Source organism: Vulpes lagopus, chromosome 21, assembly GCF_018345385.1.
Source record: "Vulpes lagopus strain Blue_001 chromosome 21, ASM1834538v1, whole genome shotgun sequence".
In the NCBI taxonomy this organism is placed as follows: Eukaryota; Metazoa; Chordata; class Mammalia; order Carnivora; family Canidae; genus Vulpes; species Vulpes lagopus.
Window position 1 is genome coordinate 7,640,589 of NC_054844.1, and position 16,503 is coordinate 7,657,091.

The window sequence follows — 16,503 nt, forward strand, 5'->3', positions numbered from 1 at the left end:
ACTGCCAGACGCCTGACCTGTGGGCCAAACCCCAGCCCGTTCCGCACATCGAGGCTGTGTCAGCGCCGCTGGTCTCCCTCCCTTCCCTCCCTCCTCCCTCCTCGGCGCTTTCCCTCCCAGGCTCTCTCCCGCCCTCCTGCCCTAGGCCCCTCTGCCGGCCCCACCCTGTGCCTGCCTGGGCCCTTACTTCCCCTCCAGCCTCCTCTCTTGCCCTTTCTCCTTTGCTTGGTTCTTCAACCCATGCCCCCTCTCCTCTCCCTTTCAGGCACTTTTCTACCCACTCCTCTGTCTGTGGGATGGATGTTAGGCCTAGTGGGGAGAGAGTGCCCCCAGAGGGCAACAGGCCGGTCACTGCCCCTGAAAGCAGTCTACTTGACCCAGCACCATGGAAACTTGCCCAGCCTGCCTTGCTCACCCATCCCCTGGCCCTGGTTCTGATTGCTGGCAGAGCTCTGTCTGCGTGAGGATTACCTTGGAGCCCTTGTTGTCTTCCAGAAACACTCCCCTTGGGCATCACAAACAGACTTTACCAATCCTACAGTCTCCTTTACGCCTCCCCATACTTGTGTTGAAAAGAGAGCTCCCCCTTACGGGATTTCTCTCAGGTGTCTTTCACAGGTGATCTCATTGACCTCACAGCAACCCAACAAATAAATACTATGATCCCCATTTCACAGAGCAGAAAACAGAGGTTCAGAGAGGTGAAGTAACTTTGCTAAAGTCACATTTTCAAGAAGTGACAGGGCTGCAATTACTACTGGCCCAGGTTGGTTCTGAGAGCCTTTGGGATTCCCCAAAGCCCAAGGGAGAAACTTCACTTTTTGGTGCTCCCTCCTCTGGAAGGGATATAGGGGGTAATATAAACCAGGAAGAGAGTTTTATAACTGGGTAGCCAGTTATAAATATATAAAATATAAACCAGGGCCATCTCCATCTCCAGGGCCTCCTGAAGGAATGAAGAAGGCAGGCCAGTGGTGTGAGAAAATTAACCTCCCTCTCCCCACTTCCTCCATGGGACCCCTGGTGGCAACCCCTCGGTTCAGGGCTAAGAAAGAAGCAACCCTGCCCCTCTGGGACCCCTTATCTTGACCCTGGTTCTCCTAAATTTGTTTAATTTCAAGACCAGTTATTGTTTATCTTCTTCCGGCTACTCTCACCATGTGGAGGGACCATTCTGCAGAGGAAGCAGACTCTGAGGAGACCTCCCCCTAGGTCTCCTCTTTGGCTTAGTTGGTGAACAAGCAAGAGGGCTGCCTTCCAGATGCTGGGTACCTCCTGGCTAAGGGTGGGGAGTCATGGCCAACTCCACCAAGGCTGAGCCATCCTGCTCTGATATGCCACCAACTAGCTATTCCCTTCTAAGGCCTCAATGGGGTGTGTTTTGGGGCTCAACACAACTGGAACGGTGAACAAGCCCAGTTCTCTCCAGGGGCACCGGTGCTCTGTGTGGGAGCCTGGGGCAGGTGTGCCGAAGGGTAAATGGGTTAGTAGCATGGAGGAAGTAGTAGGAAGAGGGAGCAGAGAGGTGCAGCAGATTCAGGGTGAGAGACATAGTTGAGAGAGGTGGCCTGTGTGAGGAGGATAAAGGAAGCCAGGAGAAAGGTGGATGGAACGGAGCCAGGATGAGAAGGTGGGAAGGCTCAGGAAGGAAAAGATACGGTAGCATGTCCTGCAAAGAATGGGAGTTTGGGAACCAAATAGATACCGTGCCTCTTCCTGTTTGTGTGACTTTCAGACCTCAGCTTCTCTTGGGTGCTTCATTTGGAAAATGGGGATAATGATCATCCCTAACTCATTGGCTTGTTATAATAACCAATCACTAAATAATATAATCAATAGTAATAAGCACCACATTGAGATCCTGGTATAGGGAATATTTTCAGAACTTGTTAAACGCTCTTCTTCCTCCATCTAGGATGCTCTCATTTCCCCCATTTGGATTTTCCTAAAACTGCAAATGCGGCCTCTCCAGGATGCTGGGTTAGGGCTCTGGACTTCCACACCCCCCCCGCCCCCCGCCATCTTGCATCTATCTTACTGTGCATCTGGTAATTGGAGAATCCTGTGAAAATGGCAGTGGCTGGCTACAGGTGTCCTTAGACTTCCACAGCTTGTTACTTGTAAAGTTCTTCTGTTCATGCCTCCTCTGCCTGCCACATCTCCTGAACCTATTCCTGCCTCTCTATTCTCGTGATCAGAACTCTTTGGATATACTGAGTGTAGGCCAACAGCCCACCAGAGCTTACACACCAGAGATTTCACACTGGAGATGACCCATTTCCATCCACCTCCACAGGCCATGGTCACACCTCTCCTTGGCAATTTTAACAGCACCCCAAACAGTCTTCCTTTCCCCCTTCCTTTCCTCACTTCCCTACAGCTGATGCCACATGGTATGTCAGAGTGAGCAGAGCCTCACTCAGAAACCTTTAGGAGCTTCCCAATGCCCACTAAATTAACTTCCACCACCTTACTCTGCCTTCTTGCATCCTGTCTTGAGTGGTAATTGTTGACTTGTTCTGTGGTCCCCCACGAGACAGTAAACTACTCCACACCAAAATTCAACAGTTCATCATTCAACAAATATTTATTAAGTGCTTCTTTTGTGCGAGGCGCTGTTCTAGATGCTGGAGATACAACAGAGAATCAAGCAAACAGAAATCCCCCCCCCCCCAGGGACCTTACATTCTACCTGAGGGGAAGGGGCAGAGGAACAGACAAGAAACTGTAAAAACTATAAAAATAAATAGTTATATAGTATGTTACTTTCTATGTGAGTTTTTATTACTTTGGAATTTGTTCACATACCAGAATATAAAAATACTCAAGTAATTTTTAAAAACTGTACTCAGTTCAGTTCAGTTTGGATAGGGCAAAGTTCTGAGACTTTGGACTACCACTACCTTTTATGCTCTCGGGGCATGCGACTTGAACCCTAACGATGAAGCAAGATGGGACAGGTGCTAACCATCAGGCCTCTAGGAGAGCCACAGGGGGGCCTGGCCCAGGACTCTATCTTCCCACCAGATGGTGTAAGGCTCTACTTGAAAGCTATCACGGAGGAATCTGGGTCAGTTCCCCGCTTTGGCCACCAGGGGTCATTTTACCCCTGTAAATCACCATCTGGAGCAATCTCTTGAAGACACACAAAAGGCTTGCTCCAAACTAAAATACATAGTCACACAGGGGAAGACCCTGACAGTCTCTCTATCTCTCTCTCTCTCTCTGTCTCTCTCTCTCTGACACACACACACGCACACGCACACACACATCATTGAGAGACCTAGAGACAGAAACAGAAATGCATACAGGACATACGCATGGCAGCAACTTCCTCACTTATGCAGAGCCTGAGATGCCAACTCTGCAACCCCTCCCAGCCCTACTTGATAAAGAGGGAAGAAGGAAACAGTAGGTGGCCCATTAACCAGTCTTCCATTTCCTTGCCTCCAGCTTGCTCAGAACAGACAGCCTATTCCTGTCCTCCCATTGCACTTATTTCCCTGGAAACTTCTTTCCTGGCTGTGGCAACAGTTCCCTTTTGTCTCTGCAGGAAGAGAAGGCCACCCCTCCTCTGAGTGTGTGTGTGTGTGTGTGTGTGTGTGACTAGTTCACCCCACCTCAGAGTTGCCCCCAGCACCAGGAAACCCAAGGTAGCACTGCACTGAATGTGCAGCTCCTACTTCTCCCCCTGCAAACCCTTAAGACTTTGGGACTCCAGTTAGCACTTAATTTATGGAGTATTGCCCCTTCCGGCAGTAATAAGCAACAATGTATATGTATGCCCTGAGAAGAAGTTACACATGAACTCTAATACTGACTCTTTGAGGATGTCCACAAGGTCAAGGTTATTTTCAGAATACTACTACTCCCACCATGTTGTTTGTCCCATGCAATCTCCTTGCTTACCGTGTTTTCTAGAAGCTTCATGAAGTGAGATGACATTATTGCTCTCACAGCTAATGGAGTGTGTTGCTTGTGTGTTTCTGTTGCTAAAACTTACGAGTTTTAATTTCTATTATGGTATCAAAAGCATAAGCAAAAACTCTTTGGAATCCTCGATTTTTAAGAGTTGTAAAAGGGTCAGGAACAGAGTCTGAGAATTGCTACTTTAGTACAAAGAATTTTCTCCTTAATTCTAGATGAAGCTGCAGAGGCAGAGAGAGAGAATTTAGGACCTAGAATGGAGGAGGTCCCAAAAGTGGGGTGGGGTGGGGTGGAAGGAGGAAGGATACCTAGAAAGGGCTAAAGGGACCAGAATCTTGAGAGGGGGGAACAGCCTCTAACTCACAGTTTTGTCCTGTCCCCAAACACCCCATGCTAGGTATCAGGTCTAAATTGTTACAAGTCACTAACCAAGAATGAAACCAATTCTGTCTGCATCCAGTAAACTCATGCCTCAGTGCTGGGCAGGGGAAGGCCAGGTGGAAATGAGAGTGGGTGGCATCCGAGGCACTAAGACTGCCGTGGTTGGTCTAAATTCAGGACACTCATTTTCTGCTCCAACTACTAGCTCCCCACAGTGTTTCATGCCCACACCGAGGCCGTGTCATCCGGTCCTAGTGGGCCGCTGCGCTGGGAAAGCTCACAGCAACTCTTCCTCGGGGCTGGGGAAGGGGTCTGCCCCGGCCCACCTCACCGTCACCACCAAAGTAAAGGCATTTCTACCGTCACTCGTCCCTGTGCCCCTGGATCCCCACACTTGGTTCTCTTGTGTATTTATGGGCAGCAGTGGCCACGCGGAAGTCCAAGTGCCCAATCCGCTTCCCTCATGTACACACCCTGCGAGTGTGCGTGTGCGTGGGAGGTGGGGGTGACCGAGCGGCAGCACATTGGGCACTTCAGAGGGCCGAGTCCTCCCGGCGCTGGGTCAAGGGCGTCCCCGGCGGGGAGGACCCGCGAGGCTCTCGGCTGGCGGGAGCCGGCCCGGCCATGCAGGTGGTCTCGGTGAGCCGTTCGGCCAGCGCCCCCTGCGCCCCGTTGGTGGCCAAGGTCCTGGCACGGTGCCAAGTGCCCAGGCCGCGCAGGGTGTTGCGGAAACCCTCGGCGCTGAAGTAGTACACCAGCGGGTCCAGCACGCAGTTGGCGCTGGCCAGCAGCACCATCACCATGAGCACCTGGCGCACCCGGTCGCAGGCCTCGCTGCCGGCCGCCACCAGGTTGCCCCGCAGCAGCCCGTAGACGGCCAGCGTGGCGTTGTAGGGCACGAAGCACAGCAGGAAGATGACGAGGTTGGCCAGCAGGAGGCGCACGGTCTTCCGCCGCCGCCGGCTCCGCGTGGCGTCGGGCCGCGCCAGGGTCCAGAAGACCCGGCCCGACGAGTAGAGCATGGCCGCGAGCGGCAGCAGGAAGCCCAGCGCCTCGGCCAGCAGCACGAGCGGCAGCAGCCCGCCCTTCCACAGCTTGTCGCCGAAGCTCTCGAAGCACAGTCGCGCCCGGCCGCCGTCGTGGCTGCAGGGCGAGGGCCGGTGCACCAGGACGGTGGGCACGGCGAACACCAGGATGAGCGCCCACACGCCCAGGCACAGCAGCCGCGCCACGCGGGGCCGCCGCAGGTGGCGCAGCCGCAGGGGGTGCACGATGGCCGCGTAGCGGTCCACGTTAATGAGCGTCAGGAAGATGCAGCTGCCGTACATGTTGGTCTGGAAGACGGCGCCGGCCGTCTGGCACAGGAGGTCGGAGAAGGGCCAGTGGTGCAGGGCGTAGTAGGAGATGCGCACGGGCAGCGAGAGCGTGAAGAGCAGGTCGCTGGCCGCCAGGTTGCACATGTACACGCTGACCACGGAGTGCACGCGCAGTGCGCGCAGGAAGACCCAGAGGGCCAGCGCGTTGAGCGGGAGCCCCGCGGCCAGCACCAGGCTGTAGGCCACCATGTGCAGGCGGTGGGTGACCCGGTAGTCGGGGCATGGCAGGACGGAGCTGTTGGCGGAGGCGGTCAGCATGGTACCGGAGCGTGACGAGGAGCTGGGCCCGGGGCATCAGCGGGCACGCCGGGGCCCCGGCCTGGTGTTAGTCTCCGGGGCGAGGCCCGGAGGCTGCGCAGAGCGCATCGCGGAGCAAGCAGCGCCTGGGAGTGTGGGCTATGGCTGTAGGGCTGCAGGGGGCACGGCCGTTAGCGCCGGGGTGCTCTGGGTCACCGCTTCCTCAGCCGCGGGGACCTGGAAGAGGAAGGCAAGCCAAAGTCAAGGTGATGCAAGGACAGGGTAGAAGCCTCAAACGTTCATCTAGCTAACCTGGCTGCCCTCTCCTTTCATATATTTGTTTAGTTATTCATTCATTCATTCTTGAGAGGCAGAGACATAGGCAGAGGGAAGCAGGCTTCCCGTGGGGACCCCGATGCAGGACTCGATCCCAGGATCCCAGGATCAACCCTTGGATCCCAGGATCATGCCCAGAGCCGAAGGCAGACACTCAACCACAGAGCCACCCAGGTGTCCCCCTCGGCTAGCCTCTTGAGTCTTTTCTCAGCCTCAGAAACACCCCCCTCCCCCTTCCATGCGGCCAGAATAGCTTTCCGCGGTGAGGCTAGATAGGGTAGTGTTAGAAGTCCAGGCTTTGGAGTCCGACTGCCTGGTTTATTTTTTTATTTTTAAAGATTTTATTTATTTATTCATGGGGGGGGGGCAGAGAAACAGGCAGAGGGAGAAGCAGGCTCCATGCAGGGAGCCCGATGTGGGACTCCATCCCGGGTCTCCAGGATCAGGACTTGAGTGGAAGGCAGATGCCACCCAGGGATCCCCAACTGCCTGGGTTTAAATCCTGGTTCTGCCAACTTGCTTACCTTTGTCCCCAGAAAAGTGACTTAATCTCTCTGAACCCCATTTTCCTTACCTGGGGAAAAAGGTGGTCATGTGTGTATGTATGTGTGTGGGGGGGTGTCTCCTACTTCATGAGGATGTTAAACGAGGTATGTGTAAAATGCACAAGTTGCTGCTAATACATAATACCTCTCTGTTTCTTTCTTCTACAGATGTTTACTGAACTTTTTAGAAGCTTTTCGAAGGTTCCAGGCATGTTCACAGCCCTGAACAAAAAACAAAGGGCTTGCCCCCATCTACTTTACTCCCATTGAAGGGAAACCTATAGTAAAATGCAAGTAAATAGGTATTGTGTCAGATGGTGAGAAATGATGGAGTACCTCCCCTGGAACTCCCCAGTTCTGCTGGCTCCCCATTATCTAGAGAATAAAGTTCAAACTCCCTAGTACCGTACAAAATCCAAGCCTCATTCATCACATCCACCATTGCTCCTGTGTGGGCTGGGTTTATGGTCAGAACAACCCAGGTTCAGCTCGATTGCTTGACCACTCTCCCCATTTCTTCATCTGTAAAATGGGGAGAATAACATAATGGGCTCTCATAGGCTGATCACATACCAGCACAGTCCTGCCAGGCAGGGGAAGGTGCTGTGGGTTGAGCATTTCCATGTGCTCTCCTGGAGGATCTACCTAGGGAGCTTCCCAGCTGGGGTTCTGTGATGGAGAGAGACAGTAGTTTTTTTAGTGAGGGCTCAGAGGGGACCCAAAGTCCAGAGAGTGTGGCAGTGAGGCAAGAAAGTACCGAGGGCACTGCCAAGGCCACAGGGAGAGCAGCCCACGGCAGCCACAGTGCTCAGGCAGCAGCTTCTCTCAGGCAGGATATGGCTAGGAGGTGAAAGGGCCCGAGGACAGGGCATGGTCTCAGGATCCCATCCTCCTTAATGCCCTAATGCCACAGAAGCTACTCTGCCATCTTAACCCACAAAGTCCATCTTGTGTGTAAAATATACACAACTTCATATTTACCATTTTAACCATCTTTAAATATACAATTCAGTGACATTAAGTACACTCACAATGTTGTATGACCATCACTACTATTTCCAGACTTTTTTATCGTCCCAAACAACTCTATACCCATTAAACACTAACTGCCCATTCCCTCCCCACACTCCCTCCAGCTCCTGGTAATGTCGATTCTACTTTCTGTCTCCAAGAATTTGCCTATTCTATTTGAATTAGTATTTTCATTTTCTTTAGGTAGATACCCAGTAGTGCAATTACTGGATCATATGCTGATTCTATTTTTAATTACTTGAGGAACCTTCATACTGCTTTCCACAGTCGTAGCACCAATTTACATTCCCACCAAAAGTCCACGAGGGTTCTATTTCTCCACATTCTTGCCAGTACTTGTTATTTCTTATCTCTGTTGGGGGAAGGGCAGAGGGAGAGAGAGAATCTTAAGTAGGCTCCACGCCCAGGTGGAGCTCCAACATGGAGCTCTATCCCACAACCCTGAGATCATGACCTGAGCTGAAATCAAGCCAGATGCTCAACAGACTGAACCACCCAGGTGCCTCTCTCGTGATTTTCAGTTGCATTTCCCTGATGATGAGTGACGTTGAGCATCCTTTCATGTGTCTGTTGGCCATCCGGATGTCTTCTTTGGAGAAACGTCTATTCAGGTCCTCTGCCCATTTTTAAAATAAGATTATTTGTGTTTTTTTCGGTGTTGTGTAAGTTGAATTTACCTATCCCAGAAATCTCGTATGAGTGGAATTATATAATATCTGTCCTGTTGTGTCTGGTTTATTTCACTTAACATAAAGTTGTCAATATTTATCCATGTTTTAGTATGTATCAGAACTGCAATCTTTTTTATAGCTGAATAATATATATTTTTATATTTTTTGTTTATCTATCTATCTGTCGATGGTTACTTGGGTTCTTCCACCTTTTGGCTATTGTGAATAATGCTGTGAACATGGGGTCCACATGCCATCTGAGGGAGCAAAGTCATCCAGAGGCCTTGAGCACTTATCCCAAGATACTGGATTTATTCCTTTTAAAAGGAATAAATCTTTTTTTTAAGACTTTATTTTTTAAAAAAGATTTATTTATTTTAGAGAGTGCACACACAAGCACGAATGGGGGGAGCAGAATTCACAAGCAGACTCCCCGCTGAGTAGGGAGTCCAACTCCAGCTTGTTTGCAAGGCTTGATCCGAGGACCCATGAAATCATGACCTGAACCAAAATCATGAGCCAGACACTTAACTAACTGAGCCACCCAGACATCCCTTAAGATTTTTTTTTAAGATTTTATTTATTTCAGAGAGAGAGCATGAAAGAGAGAGAGAGAGAGAGAGAGAGAGAGAGAGAGAGAGAATGAGTGGGGGAAGGGCAGAGGGAGAAGCAGACTTCCACTGAGTAGGGAGCCTGATACCGGGCTCTATCCCAGGACCCTGGAATCATGACCTGAGCCGAAGCCAGATGCTTAACTGCTTAACCAACTGAGCCACCCAGGTGCCCCAAGATTTTTTAAAAATTTTTTTAAAGGTTTTATTTGAGAGAGAGAAAGCATGAGCGGGTGAGGGAGGGGCAGAGGGAGAAGCAGAGCCCCCCACTGAGCAGGGATCCCAACAGGGGTACTGGATCCCAGGACCCTGAGATCATGACATGAACTAAAGGCAGACACTTAACTGGCTGAGCCACCCAGGCACCCCAAGATTTAATTTTAAGTAACCTCTACACCCAATGAGGAGCTTGAACTCATAATCCTGAGATCAAGAGTCACACTCTCTACTGACACCCAACAAGGCACCCCAGAACTGCTTAAATTCTTACATGCAACCAGGCTGTAAATCTGACTCTTAAGAAGTTTTCTTGTGGGTTTTCTGTTCATTTATTCTCCCTCCAACCATGACTACCAGCAGTTTAAAACTTGTATGAGGTTTAGTAGGTCAGTTAAAGGAAATAAACATTTCCTCTGCAAAACACCAATTTCAACAACGAAAATCAGACTAAGTGGGGCTGAAACACGCCAAAAAGCAAAAAAAACCCAGACTCTTTCCCTGATGCATGCCCCCATCTCCCATGCTGCTTTGCTCCAGTCACACCAAACTAATAATAATTTTGCACCAACCTTATGTTCTCAGGACTCTGCTTTTTTGCACGTGCGGGGCCAGCTCTTCAACCTGGAATGCCCTGCCTCCTCTCATTCTCCAACTGGCAAAGTCAATCATTTCTTAGGACTCTGTGAAGCCTTGCCTGCCTCCCTCCCTTCCCACAGGACAGATGTCGTTTCCTTTCCGGGGGATTCCACTTTGTGCACAGGTTTACCATAGGTGTTCCACCTCTACTGTAATTGTCCTTAGTCTGCCCTTCCTGTTAGACTGTGAGCTCTTAGAGGGAAGGGCTGTTGGACTGTGACTTAGTCATCTTTGTCTCCCCAGCCACTGCCTCAATAAATGTGGAGTGAAAAATACTAGTGATCATTTATGACCATTCAGTGCATGTCCCAGGGGTTTGTGTTTTTTTTTTAAGGTTTTATTTACTTACTCTGAGAGACAGAGACAGAGACATAGACAGAGGGAGAAGCCTGCTCCCTGTGGGGAGCCCAGATTCAGGATTCCATCCCTGGGATCACGCCCTGAGCCAAAGGCAACCACTGAGCCACCCAGGCGTCAGTCCCAGGGTATTTTATACGCATAGTCTTTAATCCTTCCAACAGCCCTTTGAGGGAGGTGTCTTCCCTCATTTTTACAGGAAAGGAAACAGAAATTCTAGAGCTCAGTCAGTATTCAGACTTGAGATTCAAACCCAGCTCCAAGCTGTCCTTGGGGAGCTGGTCAGATATGAGGATGCATGCTGCACAGAGCACCTGCCCATAAGGAGTCTGTGCCCACAGAAAAACTAGGTTACTTCCTTATTTGCCCAGATGAAATATACTTTTTTAACAGCCCACTTTTTCTCAAACTTCAAACACTGGTAACACAGACTCAACTCACTTTCACACACACACAAAACAGGAGTGTTCCTCCTTATGATGTCCTCTTACCTACTTAAGTGCTTACTTCGCTGCTTTGAACTCAGGTTGTTTTATGTATGTTTATTTGCTTCCATCAACCCCAGCTAGATGGTAAGGCTGTGAGGTGGGGCCCCATCTTCCATTGCCTTATTTCCAAGCACACTCACACTTCAGTAGCCCTCGTGACATTCATTGACCGCCTGGAAGAAAATCTGTCCCTTTCCCCTATGTTCATCCATCCTGTAATCTTGCTATAATATCTCTTGTATAGGTCCACCACCAGCTTCTTATCTCACTCCTGACTATCTTGTCCACATGTATCATTCACTTAGTAAAAGACTATGGCCCCTAAAAGGCCTGCTTGGAAACAGCTGGCATTAAAATTTCAAAAAAAACAGTTTACACTATAATTACAATAACACTTTATCGTTCTTAACCACTACCTAAAAAATCAACTGCTTCTTACAACCAGGGGGCACATAAAGACAATGAATGAGTGAATATTTATTTTCCAAGAATCTCAAGTATCTCTGTCAACAAAGTTACAACACTAAAGAAACCAAAAACATATTAGATGAGCTGCTACTTATAGGTAAAGTTAGGAAACCTTTAGTAAAGCATGATGGCAATGCATTTGTTACTGGATCCCAAAATGGAGAAGCCCTTTTTGTCAAAAAGTCATCCCTTTCTGACAGATACACACACAATGGCCCAAGCTGGGTGTTGAGAGCTGCCAGGCCCCTGCCCTGGTCCCCACCCCATCTGCCTGCTTCCCTGGGGCTCCTGTCAGTGGAGCTGAATGGGCACAGTGCCAGGCCAGATGGCAAAGATGGGGAAAACTGCCAAAAAGGAGGCAAACAGGAAATGGAAGGAGGGCACTAGCTTGGGGGGGGGGGGCGGTGAGGGGGAGGGACAGCCCAGGATCTCTCCCCAGTCCTGCCTTGAGAAAGGGGTCAGGTTGTAGAAAAGATGTTGGAAGAAAGAAACAGTAGCTGTCCCAGAAAAGAACCAACACCAGGGCTTCGTTTCACCAGAGAGGAGGGACATGGAGTTCCCATAATCTTTTTTTTTTTAGGTCCCCATAATCTTAGCAGCCTCCACCCCCATGTTTGTGGTAATGAGCACGCCACTACACACACATGCACGTGCAAAGACACACAGAGGTGTAGGTACACTGAGAGAAGTGCACACAAGATCCCTGGTAACGTACAATCACTATACATACACACCCACCAACGCACAAGTATGTGCACGCATGGAGGTGCGGACAGCTAAGGCCAGAGGAGGAAGAGAAGGCACAGCCCTTGCCTTAGGGACAATATTCTTGCACAGACAGAGTCATGCAGCCTCAGGAGCACATAGCCATACGGAGGGGTCGCACAAACACTCGGGAGCAAAGGAAGCACCCTGCTTAAGGGGACGGCCCTGGGGACTGCCCAGTTCACACTGCCCGCCCCACCACCACCACCACCACTCACACACAGAGCAGGGGGGACATCATTTTCCTCTCCTCCCTCGGGTCTCTTCCAGCTTTCCATGCTCACATCCGAGGCCCCGGTTCCTGACAGACTCAGGGCCTATCGGACCTGTCCCATTGCCCTCTGAGCTGGGCTGGGCACTGCTCTTTGCTGAGATAAGCCAGAGGGGCAGAGCTATTTTCTGCCAGGCAGGAAGTGAAAATTGAGTAAAAATGAGCAGGAGGCTAGGTCGTGGCCATCCCTCCCTCTCCTCCACACAACCTGCCCGTGATATCTACCCTTCTGGCGGCTGACCAGCAGTGCAGAGGGCTGGAGAGAAAGGAATAGGTGATTCAGGAGAATGGTGGGGACAGTGAGGGGATAGAAATAACTTTTGTCCACCCTCCTCCTGTCTGTCACACTCTCCATGAACACCACTGTCCCCCTTCCACCGGCCACTCTCGTGCGTCTACCAAATGCCTTGCTCTGTCTCCTCTCTTTAGTAATTCATATTCTCCAGGAGTTTGAAAAGGAGGAATCTCAGATTTCATCCTCCTTGCCCCAGAAAATCTGTTCTAGAACAGCCCCAAACTTCATTTTAGATTCTGGAGGCCTCAGCTGAGAGTCACGGCCAGTTAGCATGTCCCGCACTTACACGGTATGGATTCTAACCACCACGTTAGCTGAGCCCACTTCTGCTGCTGTGCGTGGGTGGCCATGGGAGGATACACCCTTGACCCCCAGACAGGCTTAATTCTCAATTATACCTCTTAATACATGTATGTTCAGACTCCCCAAACAGATCCAAACTAGGCTGGAGCATCCAGTGGAAGCTTAACGAAGTCTGAAGGCTTTGTGAAAAGCTCTTAGAGCTGCTCTGAGGACACGGATGAACCCACTCATTGGAGGGGTCTCGGCATGGAGATAGTACAATGTCACCATGGTGAGTGGATGGCCTCTTCTTAAGGGGGCCACAGTCCTCCCAAGGAGAGGAGCATCTGACACAGGCCCCTGGGGGTGTTGTGTCCTAACTCCCTGTCCCTCTTCCTGTCCCAGGCTTGCTCTGCTTCTCCAGCCAGAATTCCTGCTCCCAGCCTTTCTCCACCCTTCCCCACCTCAGCCTGTCTCTTCTTTCATTTCCAGTATCATCCTCAGCCATGTCTTCTCCCTCCCTGGGTATTCTGATCTCATCTCTCCCATTTTTTCCCCCAGGCAAAAGCAGAAAGTAAAGGTGGCCTACAGCTCAGTGATTCGTTTCCCCTATGTGTGGATGTCACCTTGCACCACCTGCCCATGTCCCTCCACCCTGATTTCAAAAGCTTGAAAAACAGGAAATAAAGTCACAATCCAGAGAAGTCGCTTGAGCTGGACCAGCCCTCTGCTGCAGCCCTGTACTCTGCGTAGTCTGTGTGCCTCTTACCCTTGCTTTGGGGCCTGGATGGGTCCTGCCCCCGCAGAGAAGCCTGGAGGCTTTTGGCCTCTTTGACCTTGCTCTGAACTCGGGCAGCACTTCTTGCACACCCTTGGCTTCACCCTCACCCTTTCTGCTGCCTCCTTTCTTGTGGGCCTGGGCACACAAGGGGTCTGTGCTGCTGGGGTATACTCCAGGGGCAGCAGGCTGTGGAAGGCCAAGAACATCAGCCAGACAAGGAGCTGGGCCTTAGGGTCTCTGAATGGCCAGGAGGTAAGGCTTACGGGTATAGGCAAGTTCCTATTTTTCCCTCACTCCTTGCCTCTGTCTCCCTCTGGGGCTACAATTTTCTTACCCTAAAAGAAGCTGGAGATACAACCTGGTGGGAATTCCCCTTCTTGTCACAGGGGCGACCCTAAACATAAGGGATGGGTAGGCAGCTGCCCTTAGTATTGTAATCTAAAGTTATCATAAGGCCTTGCTGACCCTCAAATATTTCCCCCACCTGCACTCAACATCGGAAATTTCATCCCCTTCATGCCACTCATGAGCCACATTCTATCAGAGTTATAGGGACATTAGAGACCATCTCGTCTAATCTCCTATAGAAGATGAATGCACTGCGTTTAGGCAGTATTTCTCAAAGACCCCATTAAAATACATCTTGGTTAGCTGGGAAGGATAACCGGAAGAACACATCTGTGCCACTAAACTCATTCGTGGAGTTTAATCAGGTTAGTTCATTGTATCTAGCAGAGGGTTTGGCCTGGGGAGAGAGGGTGAATGGGTCCAGGATTAAGTTTTATCTGAGAGTGGGAAAAGAGACACCATCCCCACAGAGCCCTCCTAAGTGGCTGTAGGAAGCCTAGGGTTCAGCATAACAGTGGGGGCCCAAGGGGTGAAGGGGAAGACACATCTCCCCAAGGTGGTCCAGTGTGGGGGCTTTGGGCTTCAGAGGGGCACTCCTGGGTGTGCCAAGTGTGGTGCCTCCCCTGGCTGGGTCTGAAAAGGTCTGTCTGCCGGAGGCAGCCCCTTACCGTTTTTTTCCCCTAAGATTTATGAAAGAAGAGAGAGCACACATGAGTAGGGGGAGGGGCAGAGGGAGAGAAACAAGCAGACCCCCAGCTGAGCAGGGAGCCCAATGTGGGAGTCATCCCAGGACTTGAGATCATGACCCAAGCCAAAGGCAGACGCTTAACCGACTGAGCCACCCAGGCACCTCCCACCCCCTTTAGCTTTTTACTCTATTCAAAAAGATTTTCCAGGGCCCATGGCCCTCCTCATCTCCATCCCCACCCACAGACCCCATTCTAAAAGAAGGCCACTGCCTCTTATGCCCCCTGCAAGGTTCAACCCCACCTGTGACAGCCCCATACCTGTGTTCTCTGTGGCTTCCGCTGCCTGCTCTGGGCTGGGCTAGGCTGGTAGGACCTGCTCCTGAGGTGGGTGGGGACACACTCTCCTGGCAGATCTCAGCGTGTCCCAGCTCCCTGCACTCACCCAACCCCACACAGGGCAGGGAGAGAGAGGAAGCAGTGCCCTCAGTGGCCTTCACCGCTGGCTAGGGAAGAAACCCCAGCAGAGAATGGCACTTAATCCAGCCCCAACTCTTGCCTACTAATGCCTGCTCCCACCCATGGCTCACACACTCCCCAGCTTCCGGGAAGTTCAACTGACACACCCACTCACCGATGCTAGATGACTAACCCACCCACCTCTAGCTGTACTATACCAGTTCCCCCTGGGTGTCTCTCTTTGGGTTCCAGCAGGTGGTTTCATTCCTGCCACTCATAGCCCCATGCCACACCCTGTCCAGAGCCGTTCCTCCTTGCTTCTGTCTGGCTCCCCTAGGCTGTGGGCTCTAGGGAACGGGGGACTCAGATGGTAGCCCCTCTGGCTGAGCCCGGCACCTCCTGCCTCAACAAGGCTAGGTGTAGGGATCCCTGGGTGGCGCAGCGGTTTGGCGCCTGCCTTTGGCCCGGGGCGCGATCCTGGAGACCCGGGATCGAATCCCACGTCGGGCTCCCGGGGCATGGAGCCTGCTTCTCCCTCTGCCTGTGTCTCTGCCTCTCTCTCTCTCTCTCACTGTGTGCCTATCATAAATAAATAAAAATTAAAAAAAAAAAAAAAGGCTAGGTGTATCATGCCCAATACACAAAAGCAACTTAAAGTTTTTTTTTTTTTTTTTTTTTTTTTTTTTTTTTTGCAACTTAAAGTTTTTGAGCATAGATGAAAAAGGATATTGTGGTCAAATAAGTCTGAGAAACACTAGGCTGAACAGGTTTCTCTATGACAGGGTTTCTCAGAGCGTTTACCCTGCCATTAGAAGATTGACCATGTGTTCATAATTGAAGCTGGGTGAACGGTGCATGGGGTGCATCATACTATTCTATTTTTGTGCATGTTTGAATTTTTCCATAATAAACAGGTTTTTTTTTTTTTAAATGCTGTTAACTACCATGCACCTGTAGAAGGAGAGACTACAGTTTCCCAAATATTTGTGTCCCTAGAACACATTTCAGGAGCTCCCAAGTTATTAAAGGCCAATGCTGGAGGCAGACCTGAATGTATGTTGTCAAGATAGGACCACCTCAACCTTCAGATCATCTGGCCCATCACTGGATGTTAAATCAAGGGTTTCCTGAGCTCTGGGTCCCAGCTTTCCCCTCCCTCCTGATAAAGTGTAAGTTTTGCCCTACTTTCCTGGGGTTGTTCCCCCTGGGACATAATCTCAGTCACATTCCAGCCTTGATCCTCCTGAGGGACAATCTTATACTTGTCTGAGGGCATAGGCTTTAGAAATGAAGACACACACCCTCATGACCCACACAATCCCTAAGACCCCA

The 16,503-nt window shown here is 50.7% G+C and overlaps 1 protein-coding gene across 4 annotated transcripts; it reads right to left on the reverse strand.

Annotated features, from left to right (window-relative positions):
• Positions 1 to 2,568: 2,568 nt before the first annotated feature.
• Positions 2,569 to 15,253, reverse strand: LPAR5 (lysophosphatidic acid receptor 5). Of its 4 annotated transcripts, XM_041735496.1 has the most exons (3): positions 12,268 to 12,374; positions 7,376 to 7,471; positions 2,569 to 6,158 (listed from the first exon to the last, which is right to left on the reverse strand). In XM_041735496.1, exon 3 carries the CDS (start codon positions 5,940 to 5,942, stop codon positions 4,842 to 4,844), a length of 1,101 nt encoding a protein of 366 aa, XP_041591430.1. In that variant the 5' UTR covers positions 5,943 to 6,158; positions 7,376 to 7,471; positions 12,268 to 12,374; the 3' UTR covers positions 2,569 to 4,841. The 4 variants fall into 4 exon arrangements, with proteins under 4 accessions (XP_041591430.1, XP_041591429.1, XP_041591428.1 ...); XM_041735495.1 differs by lacking the exons at positions 7,376 to 7,471; positions 12,268 to 12,374 and adding an exon at positions 15,034 to 15,253; XM_041735494.1 differs by lacking the exon at positions 7,376 to 7,471 and having other exon boundaries at positions 12,268 to 12,376.
• Between the last annotated feature and the right edge of the window lie 1,250 nt (positions 15,254 to 16,503).